Genomic DNA, 16,632 nt, shown 5'->3' on the forward strand with positions numbered 1-16,632 from the left:
GCTGCGGCTGCTGCTCGGTGGCCTCTGCGAGAAGAGGGGTCTGGAGGCTGCCGTGCTTGTGCTTGATTTCCTCCCCTTCCCTCACCTGCTCAGCGTGGCTCTGGTGGTTCCCCCTCTGTGGAACTGCTGCGGTGCGAGGTCTTGCTGCTGGGTGACTGGCTCAAGACCTGTCATGTTGCTAGAGATGGTAAAAGTTCTTTTCTCGGATGCGTCAGCATAGATTTATTAGGTTGAATTTCACCTGCGTTTACTCTCATTGCCGAAAGGTCTTTCAGGAATTCTTTAGGGTCAGCACTTTTACTTTCTATTCCAAATGTCCCGATGTTACTGGCAAACTTTGTCACTTCACTGAGCTTCATTTCTCTGATTATTTTTTTTTTCCCTTTTCAATTCCTAAAGTTCAGTATATTCATAAAAATTAATACTTGCAGCTTTACTTGTGGCTCAGACCTGAGTGGACGCTTTGCTTTTCAGTTCTTGGCTTTAGTTCTTTTAAGCGTGTTTCTCCCTGATATCCTTATGGGCCTCTGACTGCTCAACTCGGTACAGCTGAAAGATCCACAGTCTGTCATGAGGCTTACATGGATGTGGATACATTCTGCTAATTCCTGTAACCATTCTGTGACCTCAGCATTCACAGCGTTGAAACATTCAAGCCTTCTTCCCCATATAAATGGCATGGCTTGCCACGTGTGATGTGGACATGATCAGTGGCATATGTGGAGAGGGGGGAGTATTTCTGAGATGCGTTTCTTGCTCGTGCACTCTGTTCAGAATTGTTGGTGTCCTTTCTCTTTATCAACTGTAATCTGTTACTTACATTTTGAGGGCCAGTTGAAATAAGATTACTTAACCGTGCCTGCCAGGACACACTATATCACAGTGTGGATGTGGTGTAACTACACAGAAACTGTTTTTTAAGAGCTCACTTGAAAGAAACTTATTTCAACTGTAAATTTAATTCTCCATGTTTTCTTGCTACTCTAAAATTGTTTAATTTCCGATGCGTCTCTAAATCATTTGTAACCACCATTTCAATGACAGTTTCCCACGTGAACGGCCTTCTGAGGGATCTGTCCTTGCCATCTTCTCATCTCGCAAAGATTAAGAGAACGTTGCCTTAATTTTCTATCTACATCAATACTAAAAGTAGTTAAACTAAGTATTTATCATTCTAGTAAGGTTGTAGTAAGACTATAGTCTTGACACCTACATTTCTGCATGAGCATACTGCACCAGTAGCACGGCCAATATTACAAAACAATATATCTGTTATTCTGAGACCTGGTCTGTGTGTCTAGTACTTCCACACATACAACAAGTACAAATAAGGCATCTGCCTGATGTTCTTTTTCTAAGCCAGTTAAAGTTTGTAACAGCATGACTTTTTTTTTTTTTTTTAAAGTTATCTTATTCCAGCTCAAAAAGTGGTACAGCTCTAGCAGGTTTTACATGTATGTGTGCAGTTGTGCTAAAGGAATTCTTCAAGTTGTTAGTGCAAGTTGGCTGAACCTTCTTAGGTACAGGCAGAACTGCAGGTTTCTATTAAACTATTCCTATCTAATAACATGTCCTGACAAGATCAAGCTTCTGGGTCATTGAGTTGCATCTTTTCTGAATCCCCAAGCTGATTTCCTTTTTGTTTTAAACAATGTCCAGATGTCTCAGATACTTTTACTAGTACCTGTCTTAGGAAAATACAAATATTAAAAACAAAAGAGATAAGCTTATACAGACTTTTACTGTTTTAACTTGCCCAGAAGTTCAGAATATGCCTACAAGACTGTTACAGTACCATTGGAAACCTGTCAACTCTTAAGTAAACTTGGAGCCCCAGAGGAAGGAATTGATTATTTACTGAATCTCAGTGTGAACTAGCAGATCTGTGTAAGAACCGAAATTGTCTAGTAAAAAAATTAAAGGAATGGCTTATAGGTTATGATTTTGAATAAGCTACAAACATGTTCAAAATTTTTTTATAGGTTTTTGCTGTTCGATCTGGTGGAGCTACAGGAGTTGTTGTTAAAGGTTTGGAGGATAGAAATCCTATTTCATTCAGGTAAGGCACCTTCATCTTTGTTGCCTTGGGATAGAATTCTGCAATCTTAAAGTTATGTGGTACTTAGTCCTGATCTACTGTAATTCAGGCATAAAACTTAGAAGTAGTTGTGATCATCTTTTGATTTTGTTCTCAGACAAATCTTTCAATTAAGGTGGCATGCTTTGCCCTCATGAATTTATAGTCATGGGGGTTGGGAGGGAAGTTAGTAGGCTGTGGCTTTTTTTTTTTTTTAAACAGCAGTGTTTTATTAAAACACGCTATATATGTGAGAGAGTGTGGAGACTCAAACTTGTGATTCCTACAACAGCAGTGACTTATCCAAGGATGCAGTTTAGCAAGTTAAATGAAATGAAGTAAACTTAAATGTGTAGAGAACCATAATTTCTGAATTTCATGCCTCTGATTCAAGCAGTGTTTCCTACATGTAGGTTTCTTGCATCCTGTTTCTTGTTTAATCTAAATTGTCTTCTTTTATATCTTCCAATTTTTGTTGATGTGGGGTTTTTTTTTCAGAATCTGACAACAGTACTTTCAATGAAACTACTTTGTCTTTAAAAAACTATTTTATGTATGCCTCTGTTAAGAGCGATGGCTCTTTGCACTCTGTTGTCCATATGTAAGGAAGTATTCTTTTGCTCGAAGGTTGCTTCAATCTAGATATGGATGAAACAATTTGTAGTCAAGGTGTGTTTACTGTTGTCTGTCAGGTATTAACACAGAGCCTGTCCTGAAACTTGCTATTTTTATTTGACTTTTTAATTTGACTACCTTTGTCACAAATCCAGAGGGAGCTGAAAATACTCAGTGAACTTTAGGAGGTTCCACAGTTTTCCTGCTTGACTATCTAGCTCTCTCTTTGTCTGGACTTAATAATGCATAGTGGAAGTAGAACTACCTTATTCATGCCAATTGTACTGTTGCTTGTTTGGTAAGAATACATTTTTTTATTTTTTCAAATGATGTGAAAACAGCCTCACTCTCCCTTTAACGTCAGAAGTTCTTTTAGAGGATGTGTCCTAATGAGGAAGCAAGTAGGCTTGTGTCACTTAGCAGTAGTTCTGGAAATAAAGGAGCTGATTGCAGGATGTTGGTGAGTGTCACAGAACTCCAGACTGACTGGGACAGAACTGAGAATGCAGGTTTGAATAGTTCCACAGTCTTCCAGTTCCACATCATAGGTCAACAGAGGTGAGCATTTGTAGTAACTTCAGGTGCTGATTTGTGAGATCTGAGCTATGTTTCTGTAACAGATGTGTTCAGGACTTCTGAAGAGTGAACTGCCGTTATCTTCCAGTCTGAATTTTAAATCCTGTACTTGTCTGGCAAAACGCATAAGTTGTATTCAAAAGCATTTGCATTACACTTTTTTTCCTGTCTCATTGTCTTTTTGAGGGGGTATTACAGAGTTCTGTAAGAAACTATTTTAGATGATATTTCCATAACTTCTTTTTCTTTCTGTATAGGATGGAAGACAAAGGAGAAGTGAAGTGCATCAAGTTTTCCTTGGGCAACAAGATACTGGCTGTGCAGAGAACTTTGAAGAGTGTGGTAAGAAACCTACACACCCTGCAGATAGGGAATTGGAGCAGGAAATTTACTTAACCAGAGTAGAAGCCTCTGAGACAAATGTTCAAGAGGTCTGGTGGCTAACAACAGCTCTAGTGAAAATTCCTCTGTCGTCCTGAGAGGCTAAACAGGCAGCATTGTTGTCTTGCTAGTATCATCATTTAAGAAAAAATTGCGGGGGGGGAGCCAGCTTCTACAAAGAATTCCCCGGTAGGGGTGAAGTGGAATATAGTAAGTCAAGTTTTTCTTCTCTGCATCTCATCCAAAATAATTTGATAAACTAATATTTATTGTCTTGTATCTGTGTATGTATCTTGTCTGTGCTTCATAATTGCTAATATACTTCATGGGTGTTTTTGCAGGATTTTTTGAATTTTATTCCAGATAGCCCTCAGCTAGAATATACACAGGAATGTAAGGTAAGTTAAATGTCCCAAGCTTACATGCTTAAGTGAAACTCTAATGTTAGTTATGCCAGTGGCCTCTACTCTACAAGAGAACTAATTGAGATATCTCATTTATTTCATGTTAGTGTTTTGGAAGGTATGTAGTCACTATTTGTCTGAATTGAGGTAAACAAACAGGTATTAACAATACCATAAAAAACTTCTTGGTCCAGTCACTTTAATTCTTTCCTACAAAGGACTGGAAATGCTGTGGATGCAACAATGTCAAGGTTTGGGAAGGAGAAGAGACAAAGTGCTGATGATGTAGAAACAGTGGACAGTAATTATACTAATGCCAGATGTGTTAATGTGGATTTTTTTACCCTCATTTCACTGATCAGTGATAGTAAGCTATTACTAGTTTGCATACCAGGTTTGGTATTTTTAAACAACCCTTCTAGTTTTTTGATGATTGTTTTACCAGAAACAAGTACCATTGTCATTGTTTGGTACTTTCCAACTTTTAACTCTGATAAATTACATTTTTGGGTAGTAGAATGCTAAAGTAAATTTTTAAACATCTGATTTGCACAGATCCCTTTATTCCTGTAGACTTTAAAGCTGAAGTACTCTTCGCTTCATTATTTAGGATTATGTGTTTGAGTAAACCATTCTAGCAAAGCAGTTATGATAGTGTTCTGAGTGGAGTCATGGCAAATGTTTCCACTTAGTTCTTAATTTCTGTCATCAGAAGGAACCTGCTTTTCATGTCAGGAATTTGTTGAATTTGCAGTATGGTTTGAACCAGAAGAACTTGGCTGTATTTAGGGTGAAAAGAAAATTTGACTGTGTAATAAACTTGTAAGTCTTACATGCCAAAAATTCAGGTCATGCAGTAGTTGTGTTCATATGTGGTTTTGGAAGTCTTTACAAAAGTAGCTGATGCATGCTGGGTGTCTTGTTGGCCAAAAGTATTAACTCCAGTGATTGGATAACTAAATTGCGTTTGGTCTTGTGTTCTTCATTTAATAATATTAGCTTATCTGAATAGTTAATTTTTCCAAGTAAAAGAATGTTTGTTTGCTTGTTTGTTAAAAGACAAAGAATGCCAATATTCTAGGATTCTGCTGGACAAGTTCTACAGAAATCGTATTCATCACAGATCAAGGAATTGAATTCTACCAGGTAATACAAATAACTCCTGTAGGACATATTTAGAGATTTGAAAATGTAAATTTGTGACAGTATCTTTGAATACCTTTCTTCTAGTTCTCTAATTGAGAAAGTGCACTACTAAAAAAAGAAATTCTGCCATTTTGTTTGCAGACTACGATTATTTTCCTTTGAAAGGAATACGTTTTCGGGGCAGAGGGAATTCATCATTAACAGGTTATTTAGCACAGCTAACAAAGACTATATAAAGGAGTACTGAATTAAGCATTGAGAACTCTAGATTAATAGATGTTCTTGGCTTGTATGGAAATGCGTATTTAAATCTAATGTGAAATACCACTTCATGCAAAACAGATCAGCATTGGGGAGGATGTGTGCATGCTTAAAATGCAGCAAAGAACAAATAATTGACTAAGACAGTGATACCCTTCTGCACATTGGCAGCTTCCTCCTATGTTGATCTCATTGTCCGAGTTCCTCTGTGTTATGTGTAATTACCTTTGCATATGTTTTTGGAGAAATCTAATTAATAAATAGCCCTTTCTGACATTCATGATGAGGGATATTACAACTTCCTCCGAAATTGTGCATTCCCAATAGTTCCAGTCCTGGAGCCAAGACATGGTGGTTTCACATAATTACTGTTACTAATAGCTAGTACTAAAGAAAGTAACTGAAAAAGCAGTATTATTTCCTGCTGATTGAGGGAGAAGAATATATTTAGCACCTAAAAGGATTATGAACATCAACCCTGCGGGTAAAAGGACCAAATCAAGTGTGTTTTTGAAGACAAGTTATTTTAGCCCTTAAAATGAAGAGAATCAATTTCTATACTGTCTTAGTTCTTAAAAGACTAAGGAAGCTAAGGAGTGAAGGCAGCAAAGGTAATAACTTTTTATTACAACTTCACTAGTTTTGTCAAGCTAGGTGTTTTCTCCAGTGTGAACAGAACTTATACACAGACCTGGATGAGGCGGAAGAGACAGCACCTTTCGGCTCATTAGAATTTGAGGAGGATTTGATGTACATTTCCTTAGCTACAGTAAATTGGGGCCTAAGCTGTAATTGTCAGGTTGCCGATTTTTAATTCTAGTGCTGTAAATGCCCTTAACTGTTTCTCACTTAACATTCCTAGCTACTGTGTACTGTTGGAATCCTGATGGTAATATAATGCTAATCTGTGTTTCCAGGTATTACCAGAGAAACGAAGTTTGAAACTTCTGAAGAATCAGAGTATTAATGTCAACTGGTACATGTATTGTCCAGAGAGCTCTGTTATTCTTCTGTCAACCACTGTCCTTGGCAATGTCCTGCAGCCATTCTATTTCAAGGTAAAGGGATATGTTCCAAACTTTTCATTTTGCGTGCTTCCATTTTTTTAGGCTGCTTCTTCACTCAAATACTCTGTTGATTTTCCTGGATTTCTTCTGAGAGGTGCATGTGTTCACATCTCTGTATGACAATAAGCAAAGGACAAAGCAAAAAGCTATAAGGTATTTCCTAGGTGATGGCTTAAAATTAAGTAATTTGCTTTTTCTGTCCTCTTTGGAAGGAGGTGTGTCTAGCTAATGTTGGACAGTTGACCTTGAGAAAGGAAAAAAAAATAGTGACCTAATACTTGACAACTTAAGTATCTTTCAAGAGATTTTTTTTCACTTAAACAAGTATATATTATTTACTTTTACTACAGGCATTTGCACGCTGTAGTGCAGTAATAAAGACAAATTAAGGGCCTTCCACTTGTGTTTACAGCCATAACTTTCCAAATGTGAGTGAATGAATTTGAAACAGAAAGAAAAAAGGTAGTGCTTAAGAAACAACTATTGTCCCAAGCATGTGAGGACTTTTGTTTACATTATTTATTTCTCTTAGTATTCTTCCCTGTAGACAACACTTAAGGTTACTGGGAAAATATTTTTCTTTTTGGCTTGGAAAAAGTGTGTAGTGAAAACTAGGATCTGTTTTAAGTTAATCGTGCAGTAAGATGATTTTAAAAAGGAGGAAAAGAACTACAGCGTTCATCTTGCTTCTCTTAAAGGATAGGAATATTTCTCTACTAGTCCAAGGGAAGAGATTAAAAAGCAGTTCATTCAGATGGGTTTCCTGGTTTGATCATGTGTAGGGTCTGTATTGGATCCTGAAATTATGTTCTCTTAGCAGGCTAGGTGGAACTTACTAGCCTCTCACAGCTTTCTTTTTAAGGACTTAGGCCATCCTTTCCCATACTTAACATTTTGTGTCAAGTTGTAGCTTGAAGCTACGTAATTTTTATTTTGTGTTCAGAAGGTAATCCTTAAAGAATTCCTGAGAATGGTACTGTACTAAAATAACCTTTGAAAATAGAGCTCTAGCAAAAGATACATTTCTGCAGTGTTCACGCTCAAGAATGAGTTAGTAAGAATGGGAAGTGAATTTCAGTAGAAGCTTTGGAAACGCTGAAAACTTCCTTAAATATAAATCCTCTATGAAAGAGGAAGAGGAGAGAGGAAACCTTGGGCAGGAACAGGAATATGCTTCGAGTATAAGGCAGATTCTGGAGTTAGCAGGAACAAAAGAAGGAGACTGTGACTGTTAGAAGGTACTGATATTTTCCCCTTCCCAGTAAGCAGTTATTTAAGAGTTGGAGCATATGTTTTGCTGGAAGATAGAAAGGAAGTTTAAGAGAACTGCTGTTCGAGATCTCCAGGCCAATTGTAAATGGGATCTGCATACAAAGTTGTCTTAATTAAAATGGAAATGTTTTGCTAGCTGAAGCTGATGTTATAAAGTTAAGATTTTAAAGCTGCTAAAATTGTAATACCAGAAGTATGTGTTTAGGATACCAGTAGGAAATAGTGTCAAACCCTTTTTTTTTTTTTCCCTCGGCTATCACCATTGTTCACCTCATGGGGGAGCTATTGATGCAGCGTTTGATTAAAGGTTACTTGAGACCTTTCTGTTTCAAATCTTGACAATGGATTTCTTTGCGGTTTTTTGCTGTTTAACAGAGTGGAACAATGTCAAAACTATCAAAATTTGAAATCGAGTTACCTGCAGCACCCAAGTCCTCCAAGCTCAGCCTTTCTGAAAGAGATATTGCTATGGCTACAATGTAGGTATCTAACTAATCAAGTCTTTCTTGGTATGACAGTTTGGGAATGCTGAGAAAAGACAAGAATTTTAAAATAAGGTTGCACTTGTTTCTTGTTTTAGCAGTACTACTGGTTTAAAGTGCTTCAGTTACTGCCTTGAACAAAGCATCTAAACAACTCTGTTGGAGCAAGGTGGGGAGGGGAAGCTAACTGAGAAGTCTTACATAAAATTGTTCTTGATTAGTAGAGAAATTTTGAGATTACTTCATTTTTGAACTGATACGTTGATAGAGTTGTTCTTGGATGCCTAACTTGCATGAGTATAGGCTGTGTGCTGTGACTTATTGAGTGCTATTTTAGTCTTTCACTTTTAATTAATTGATCACTTAGGTAATCTCACATCTGTTCTTTTAGGACAAAATGTATGGCTCTAACAGACTGGTAGAGCTCTTATTTGAAAATAATGCTTTAATCCTGTTGTCTCATTAGATATGGGCAGCTTTATGTTCTCTATTTGAGGCATCACTCAAGGACTTCCAATAGTACAGGAGCAGAAGTAGTCCTCTATCAGTTACCAAGGTGAGAGCAGAATGAAAAACATTAGTGGCAATTCACATGTGTGTAAGAGATATCTGCCTTTCTAGTTTGAACAGGCTTACTGACCAGTTCTTCTCATCTCTGTTTCTGTAGAGAGGGCTCCTGTAAGAAGACACATATTTTAAAACTGAACAGAACTGGAAAGTTTGCACTGAATGTCGTCGATAACTTGGTGGTAGTACATCATCAGGATACTGAGGTATGATTTATTTATATTATGTTGTGCCTTAACTTTTAGAAGTTATGGGCAGATTTTACTAATGAATGATGCCTGTTAGCTCTAGAAAATACTTTTGCATGTGCTTAGCTTTGCCAAAAGCCAGAGTATTTGCAGGAACAAAACCATAAGGGTATAAGAGATTTAAAGTTATCCTTTTACCTTGTTGGGCTAACATTTAATCAGGGCTGTTGCTAATGCCTGTTTTTTCATACACTTTTATTTTTCTTCTTGTTAGTTTCCTATGATACTTTGCTGCTGCACTGTAAGCTTTTAAGGCATTATACAAAGAGGTAGAGTTAAATTGGATACTAAATTATTAATTCTGGGAACTTCTCATATTGCAAACATTTGAATGATATGTTTCTATGACACAAACTTATGCTCCTTTAGTTTGAAGGCCTGGATCTGCAAAAACTTCTATGAACAAAAATGATCTTGTACATATGGTAGCCCAGGTAAAACTTGCTTGTCTGTAATCTCAGTAGCAAGGCTTGATCAGTGGTAAAGCTAAAGTTGCTCTTAACTTGTGGAAAGGCTTTGGCTTCTTGTATTATCTTCTCTTGGGTAGCCTCAAGAACTGGGGCATCTTATCTCATTAGGATGATTAATTGATATTTCAGTTATAATTCATGTGAATTCTACACATTAGCATTTAACCCAGAGCATTTATTCTGCAGCATTTTGGTCAAGCTATAAACAGGACCATATAAACACAGAAAACAAAATCAGACTGAATAGGGTAGACACCAATAACTGAAGTCATGTTTCATTAGCACTGAAAGTGAAGCTAATTTCTACCCTGCAAGGCTAAAAATGTGATCCATACTGGGAAGAAGCATTAGTGACCTGAGTTGAACAAGACTGAACGGTAGGAGTATGAGGATGTATCATAGGAACATGCAGAATTTTCCTCACAGTTTCTAGCATCTATAACTAAGCAGTGAATTTGATATGAATCTCTTATAAGGGGGTGTGTAAGAAAGACCAAGACTTTTTACCAGGGCCCGTAGTGACAGTTCAAGGGGCAATAGTTTTAAAATAAAGGAGGGTAGATTTAGATTGGATATAAGAGAGAAACTTTTTACAGTGAGGGTAGTGAGACCCTGGATCAGGTTGCCCAGGGAAGTTGTAGATTGCCCCATCACTGGAAGTGTTCAAGGTCAAGGGCTTTGAGCAGCCTGACATAGTGAAAGACATCCCTACCCCCAGCACATCCCTTCCAACCCAAACCATTTTATGATTCTAATGGAGAACACAAGATGGAAATATGAAAAGCAGCCTGAATATATGTAAATGGATGGTATTTCACATTTATGAATACTAATTTCCTCTTCTCAATTGCAGACTTCAGTTATATTTGACATCAAGCTAAAAGGAGAATTTGATGGGTCTACTACCATCCATCAATTTGTACTTCCACCTCGATCAATACAACCCTATCAAATACCTGTAGCAGGTAGAACTACTATATAATAAATATCTGAACACTGTTATCAGTATGATCTAAGTGTAACAGCAGGCATACAAGAATGCTTCAGTTTTTAGGATGCTGGTTACTAACATTTCTATTATACATATTCAGGGGAGGGTGAAGGAGGAAAGAAGGTAAGAAGAAATTGAGCATAAATGTGTGTTCTAAACTTGTATCTGCTACAGAAAAGTAAGAGTTGCTGCTTAAGGTTCATACTTCCCATAGTACTTTGAAGTGTAAAAGCAAAGTTGGGGTTTGGGGTTTTTTTTGACCACACATGTAAAAGCTTATGTGTGTACTCAAAAGCACTTCATGGTTTTCTGGCTTAAGCCATGACTATTTAACTTCTTAAGTCACATAGAGGATTAAAGATAATCCAAGCTCAGAATCAAGTTTAGGACCAGTTGAGAAGCAATGTTAAGATCAATGTTAGGACTTGAACACTTAGATTCTACTTCTTAGATTATCTTTCTGTTGTCTTGTCCTAGAAGTGTAGCAGATAATTACCCTCAAGCTGGAAGTAGCTAGAAATAGTCTGAGCATAGTTCCACTAGCATATGGCAAAGCAGTGTGGTTCTCTTTATAGAAGAGAAAGATGCTTCTATAGGAATGATTGCACCTTAAAAGCTCTTTACGATCTGAATTTTGAAGTCACTAATAGCAAGTATGACTGATAAATCTGCAGGTGGAGGTTTGCATTAAACAAAGGTTAGGATCAGAAAGTACAAACCAGTCTTGCTTTTTAAAAAACTGAAGTGATTGCATGTAAATACAGCAAATGGAGTCTATATAATTATAGTACTAGAGATGGAATACTTCTGCATGCTTGATTATACTCAGCTAGAAACCAAAACAATCATGGTTTGAAGAATTTGTTTGCTTTCTCAGTGTCAGATTTTCTTTATAGATGATCTAGCTACACAAATGAGTATCTTTTTTGCTTGCATGCTGTAGGACTGCTAGACATGTTACAATTCATACTTGCCTTTTCAGTGTAAGATTGTAGTTTGTGTTTTGTTAGCGTAGGAGAGCTGCTAGAGTACTGCTATTCTTCATCTAATGTTAATTTTTCTGCAGGTCCAGCCTCTGTGACGAGTCAGTCTCCTGTTCCATGTAAACTCTGTATCCTTTAAATACTCTAAAAGTGCAAGAGTCTTACTGAAGCCTCATTCTATGTACCAAGCATGGAAGAAGCTAGCATTTGTTACCTTGACCTGTTAAGTCCAGCTTTAGCTGATTATGCATATTTACTTCAAGACAAAATAGTATGCTTCATAAGAGACTGTAATGCTTTCATGGAGTTGTAAATATGGAAGTCTAGTACAATACAATACCACATTTCTTGGTCATTTGAGATGCATGTATGAAATTACTGAATAGGTACACCATGAAATTCAAGATATAATTCCAAGAATATGGTCAAAGATCTTACAAAAAAGGTAACAGTAAATGAAAATATGTTAATGGGATCTGCTTCAGTACAGTAACATGAATTTAGCAGCAAGAGCTTAGAATCAATGTTAATATGGATGTTAGAACTTTAACATTTAGATTCTTCTTCTTGGATTGTCTTTCAACCCGATATTATCATCAGTGCAAGTGAAGGTAAGTGGTGAGCTGTTTGACTCCACTATACTCAGTGTCAAAGGGTGGCTAGTTTATACCTTCAGTGCACCAAAGCAGCCTAAAACAAAGTGACTAAACAGATGTACCTAGTAAGATGACTACTCTTGGTAGTGATAACTGAGGATGACCATATCTTTACTACAACTTTTCAGGGGTAATGCTGCTCTAACACATAGACTTAGGAAGGCAAATAAATCATCATCTAGATGTGTTCTCATTTAAAGGTGGAAAAGTTGGATGTCTAGGCTATACTATATAAGGTAATTCACTTTGTTTTACTCCTTCAAATCAAGGTTACCTCTGGAGTCTTCAAGTGAAACTTGAACCTGTAGTTAACCTCTTGCTAGATAAAGGAAAACTAATGGATTTCCTTCTCCAAAGGAAAGAATGCAAAATGGTTATCCTATCTGTATGCTCTCAAAGTAAGTTCATGTGATTTGTCTGTCTCTTGAAAGTACAATACTGCTTATTCATAAATACGCAAGTTAGCTGGGCTGTTCTTAGATTTGAGATCACCTCTGAAGCTAGCTTGGTCCTGTAAAATGTCATTTGCCTAGGCTACCCTCAGTCACCATTCTAAAGGAATTATGTAACAGCATGAAAAAAATTAACTTCCCCCCCCATTTAGTTAAAATACATGACACAACTGAAAGTGTTTCTTTTGAAGTTTAGAGATCACCTTTTGAAATAGGCAACATTAAAGCCCCCTGGTTATTTCTCCTCATAGTTCTTTTTTCTTTTTATCTTTTCAGTGCTCAGTGAGCCAGAAAGGGGATCACTGTCTGTGATTGCAACTGTTTTTGACAAACTGAATCATGAATATAAGAAGTACTTGGAAGCTGAGCAAAGCTATACTATGGTAAACCATGTTAGCTACAGCAGCTTACAAAGATAGGATGATACTACTTGCATTTCAGGTTGCAGGCATCATGGTGAAGGCAGGATCTTTTCTACTTAGGACTAATTCAAGCCTACCCCAAGGCTGCCTCAGGCTCACAGTGGAAGATCTGCTGTACAAGGTGCCCTAAGATGCCCACTTAGCACTCTGTTGTGGCAGATGCTGCATAGCTCATCTCCAGCATAAGTAACATACCCCAGTGCTTGAAAAGCAGAGAGAGGGTAGAAGCTTAAAGAGCAACTTGGAATCCATAACTATAGTTTCCAAACCACTGATTTCATGGCACGCTATACCACTGCACAACATAAGCAGCCCTAACACATCTTGGAATTACTTCTGTTAAAATACCAAGTTCAAACACTAACTCACATAGTACAGCCACATTCTAAAAATCCTTCTAAAGCTGAGGGCCTGTATCAACATAGTAAGGTTGATTCATCTCCTGGCTTTGAGGCATATAATAGCAGCTACATTTATATAACTTTTCAAAGGAGTTTTAAATTTAAATATGAAAGCCCACACTGAACAGAATGCATCTAGTATAACATGACCATAGATGTGAATTTGCTCAGTAGCAAAACATGTTTATAATTACATTCCCAGTGGAAAACAAGTCTCCATACAGATGAGACTGACTAAAACTGTACTGCAACACTACAGTTTTAAAAAGGCTTTCTTCTTGTAGGTGGTAGAAGCAGGCCTGAGTAGAAGTAATCCACTCCTGAAACGTCCAGTCCGCACTCAAGCAGTTATTGACCAGTCTGACATGTACACACATGTTTTATCTGTATTTACAGAGAAGAAGGTAAGTTAATTTTAAGCGCTAGTTTGGCAGTAGTCTCAAAGCAGCAAACTTAAGTTGACCACTTGAAATAACCTGCAGAAGGCTTATTGTCAGAATTAAGGCATTTTGATGTCTGTTCTTATGGGGTTGTCATTAACAGGGGAAGCTATGCAAGTTCCACCTAACACTTTTTTCTTGTCCAGGAGGCACCTCATAAGTTCACTATAGCAGTCTTGATGGAATACATTCGCTCTCTTAACCAGTTCCAGATTGCAGTTCAGGTAAAGTACTTAAATGCCAAGTATATCACCTCACTCGATGAAATTACATGGAGTTTCAGACCAGTCTTAGACACATGACCAAGTCCTATACAATACTACCTCTCCTAGATTGTAAAAACTGATATTGAGACATACCTTGATGGTCTTCTTCCTGCATTCACAGCACTACTTGTATGAACTGGTCATCAAAACCCTTGTTCAACACAACTTGTTCTACATGCTCCATCAGTTTCTGCAGTACCATGTGCTCAGTGACTCAAAGCCTTTGGTATGTAAGACAAGTTGCTTCAATAAGCTAGTGATGGAGGTAGGAAGTCTTCAGAATTTTAAGGTTATTTCTACTTTTGCCCTAGGCTTGTCTGTTACTATCCCTGGAAAGCATTTACCCTCCCGCACATCAGCTCTCTCTGGACATGTTAAAAGTAAGCATTTCAGACTATAGTAACTCAGTGTCACATGTGGGTTAGACTTGTCAAACAGCTTACCTGACCAAGCTTGAAGTGACTAACTAGCATCTCAGTCATTTGTTAGAAGCATAGTCTTACAGCTGTGATTGACTTCACAGAGACTTTCCACAGCAAATGATGAAATAGTGGAAGTTCTGTTGTCCAAACACCAAGTTTTGGCTGCCTTGAGATTCATCAGGGGTATTGGAGGACATGACAGCATTTCAGCCCGCAAATTCCTTGATGCAGCAAAACAAGCAGAAGATGACATGCTTTTCTACACTATATTCCGATTCTTTGAACAAAGAAATCAGCGTTTACGAGGAAACCCTAGTTTCACACCAGGTAAGCAATAAGCAGTTAGATGAAGATACTCAGTTGTGCAAACAGAACTAAGACTTGTTTTACTTCCAATCCAGTTGAGTCTGTATTATAAGATAAAACTCTTGGTGAATCTTAGCCTGTATTTTAGACCTAACCTTTAAGCATAGTTCCAAAGTTAACTTGTCTTACCCCTCTGTATTCTGCAACCAGGAGTAAAGAGACTGGGCCAAACAGGAACTTGCAGATTAAGTGAACCTGTTTGGCTTGCAGTTGCTGGCACTGCTTAGTTTAGCAGAGCCATTATCTCCAATTCATGCTTTCTCCTGAAGCCAGAAACTGGATCAAGAAACCTTTGAGTTCAGTTGTCTTTCCACAGATTACAAAAATTTAAGGCCTGTTTTATACTATGGTTCCTCTTACTTTAAAAACCAAGCTAAACTGCTTGCACCAGCAACATGTTCGTAATCACCAGATAGTCTGTATGCACAGAATCCCACTCCAAGATCTTACATCTTGACAGTAAAGAACTCTCATGAATATGAATCTGCTGGTTAGATAGAGGAACTAGATCAAACGTCTGCTTCATCACAAGAATACTTGTCACAGGACTGGAGATACCTCAGTATTCCACTGCTTTAAAATTGTTAAACTCCTTTACTCAAAGACATTAGAGATAAGAATTAGTAGTTATAAATTGAGGTAAGTGAAACTACACAGTCTTGCTTTGCAGTTTTTGAGTTTAAAAGTTAACTTTTATTTTGCCCCCTCCCCCCCTTAGGTGAGCACTGTGAAGAACATGTCACCTTCTTCAAACAAGTTTTTGGAGAACAAGCTCTCATGAAGCCCACAACATTCTGAAAGACTCTTCCACTGAAATGTATAAACTTAATTTATTGCATTTAAGTAGATTTTTTGAACTACAAAATTACTATTTTATAATAAAGTATATACAAGACATTTTGGCAAATAGTACTAAAAATATTATAACTTGTGATGGCTTCCCCCTAAAAAGAGACAAAAATTGCATTGACCTGCATTTAAAATTAGTGTCAGTGGTTTAGCAGTCCATTCTCATACACATCTTGGTTTCATTGACAAAAAAAGCTATTCAACTTGCAATAGAGCTGGTTTAGGTTTCTAGAAGAAAAAGATGCAACCTCTTGAAAACAGAAGTGTTTTAGTAAACTTATTAACACACCTAGTTTTAGTAATACTGTTACATGAGCCACACGTAGCATTTCCTGAGTTTAAAGCTGTGTCCAAAGCTGCAGCTGGTATCTTCTAGTTGAATCTGTGCAGGAGTCAAGTCAGTGGTGGTTACAGCGTGATAGTCATAGAACATTGCTGTGCTTCAGTTCTTAAGAACAGTTGGGCCTAAGCCACAGTTCATGGAGTCCACTGAACACTGTTAAAAACTAGAAGTAGAGGAGTCTTTCCCGTTCTGTACCTCTGGTCCTCTCTCGTGCAGTTAGAGTTTTAGCTTTATTTACTGATGGGCCTGAGCGAGAGAAAAACAGAGTTATTCCAAGTCTCAACATTACAGCAGATCAGTTAGTCATCAAGAAGCATGCATGATCTTAGTTGTCTAGGTCCAGCTTAACGCTGATGAGACTTCAGAAGCATGTTTCTGCTCAGCTGTTAATAGCTGTCAGCAACAGCAAGGGCAGTAGGTGAATCCCCATCAGTCTTAAGCCCCTTAGTTAAGGCTCAGTTAAAATCTGCTTTTA

At 37.5% G+C, this 16,632-nt stretch overlaps 2 protein-coding genes across 2 annotated transcripts in view; one reads left to right on the forward strand and one right to left on the reverse strand.

Moving 5' to 3' along the window:
• Nucleotides 1-15,877, forward strand: part of LOC104836019 (chromosome unknown open reading frame, human C18orf8) — a 16,520-nt gene extending 643 nt beyond the window's left edge. The window contains exons 2-20 of the mRNA XM_010574331.1: nucleotides 1,983-2,059; nucleotides 3,526-3,610; nucleotides 3,991-4,047; nucleotides 5,113-5,199; nucleotides 6,378-6,518; nucleotides 8,175-8,278; nucleotides 8,748-8,837; nucleotides 8,949-9,054; nucleotides 10,420-10,531; nucleotides 11,624-11,668; nucleotides 12,098-12,151; nucleotides 12,466-12,594; nucleotides 12,925-13,031; nucleotides 13,756-13,875; nucleotides 14,058-14,135; nucleotides 14,299-14,403; nucleotides 14,489-14,557; nucleotides 14,701-14,926; nucleotides 15,684-15,877. Coding sequence (XP_010572633.1) covers nucleotides 1,983-2,059; nucleotides 3,526-3,610; nucleotides 3,991-4,047; nucleotides 5,113-5,199; nucleotides 6,378-6,518; nucleotides 8,175-8,278; nucleotides 8,748-8,837; nucleotides 8,949-9,054; nucleotides 10,420-10,531; nucleotides 11,624-11,668; nucleotides 12,098-12,151; nucleotides 12,466-12,594; nucleotides 12,925-13,031; nucleotides 13,756-13,875; nucleotides 14,058-14,135; nucleotides 14,299-14,403; nucleotides 14,489-14,557; nucleotides 14,701-14,926; nucleotides 15,684-15,763 — 1,872 coding nt within the window. The 3' untranslated portion in view covers nucleotides 15,764-15,877. The remainder of the gene's footprint in view (nucleotides 1-1,982; nucleotides 2,060-3,525; nucleotides 3,611-3,990; nucleotides 4,048-5,112; nucleotides 5,200-6,377; nucleotides 6,519-8,174; nucleotides 8,279-8,747; nucleotides 8,838-8,948; nucleotides 9,055-10,419; nucleotides 10,532-11,623; nucleotides 11,669-12,097; nucleotides 12,152-12,465; nucleotides 12,595-12,924; nucleotides 13,032-13,755; nucleotides 13,876-14,057; nucleotides 14,136-14,298; nucleotides 14,404-14,488; nucleotides 14,558-14,700; nucleotides 14,927-15,683) is intronic.
• The window catches only part of NPC1 (Niemann-Pick disease, type C1), a 27,774-nt gene continuing 26,903 nt past the window's right edge, over nucleotides 15,762-16,632 (reverse strand). The window contains exon 25 of the mRNA XM_010574330.1: nucleotides 15,762-16,403. Within this exon, the coding sequence (XP_010572632.1) occupies nucleotides 16,321-16,403 (83 nt within the window). The 3' untranslated portion in view covers nucleotides 15,762-16,320. The remainder of the gene's footprint in view (nucleotides 16,404-16,632) is intronic.

This window comes from Haliaeetus leucocephalus, unplaced genomic scaffold (genome assembly GCF_000737465.1).
Source record: "Haliaeetus leucocephalus isolate CR32 unplaced genomic scaffold, Haliaeetus_leucocephalus-4.0 Scaffold428, whole genome shotgun sequence".
In the NCBI taxonomy this organism is placed as follows: domain Eukaryota; kingdom Metazoa; phylum Chordata; class Aves; order Accipitriformes; family Accipitridae; genus Haliaeetus; species Haliaeetus leucocephalus.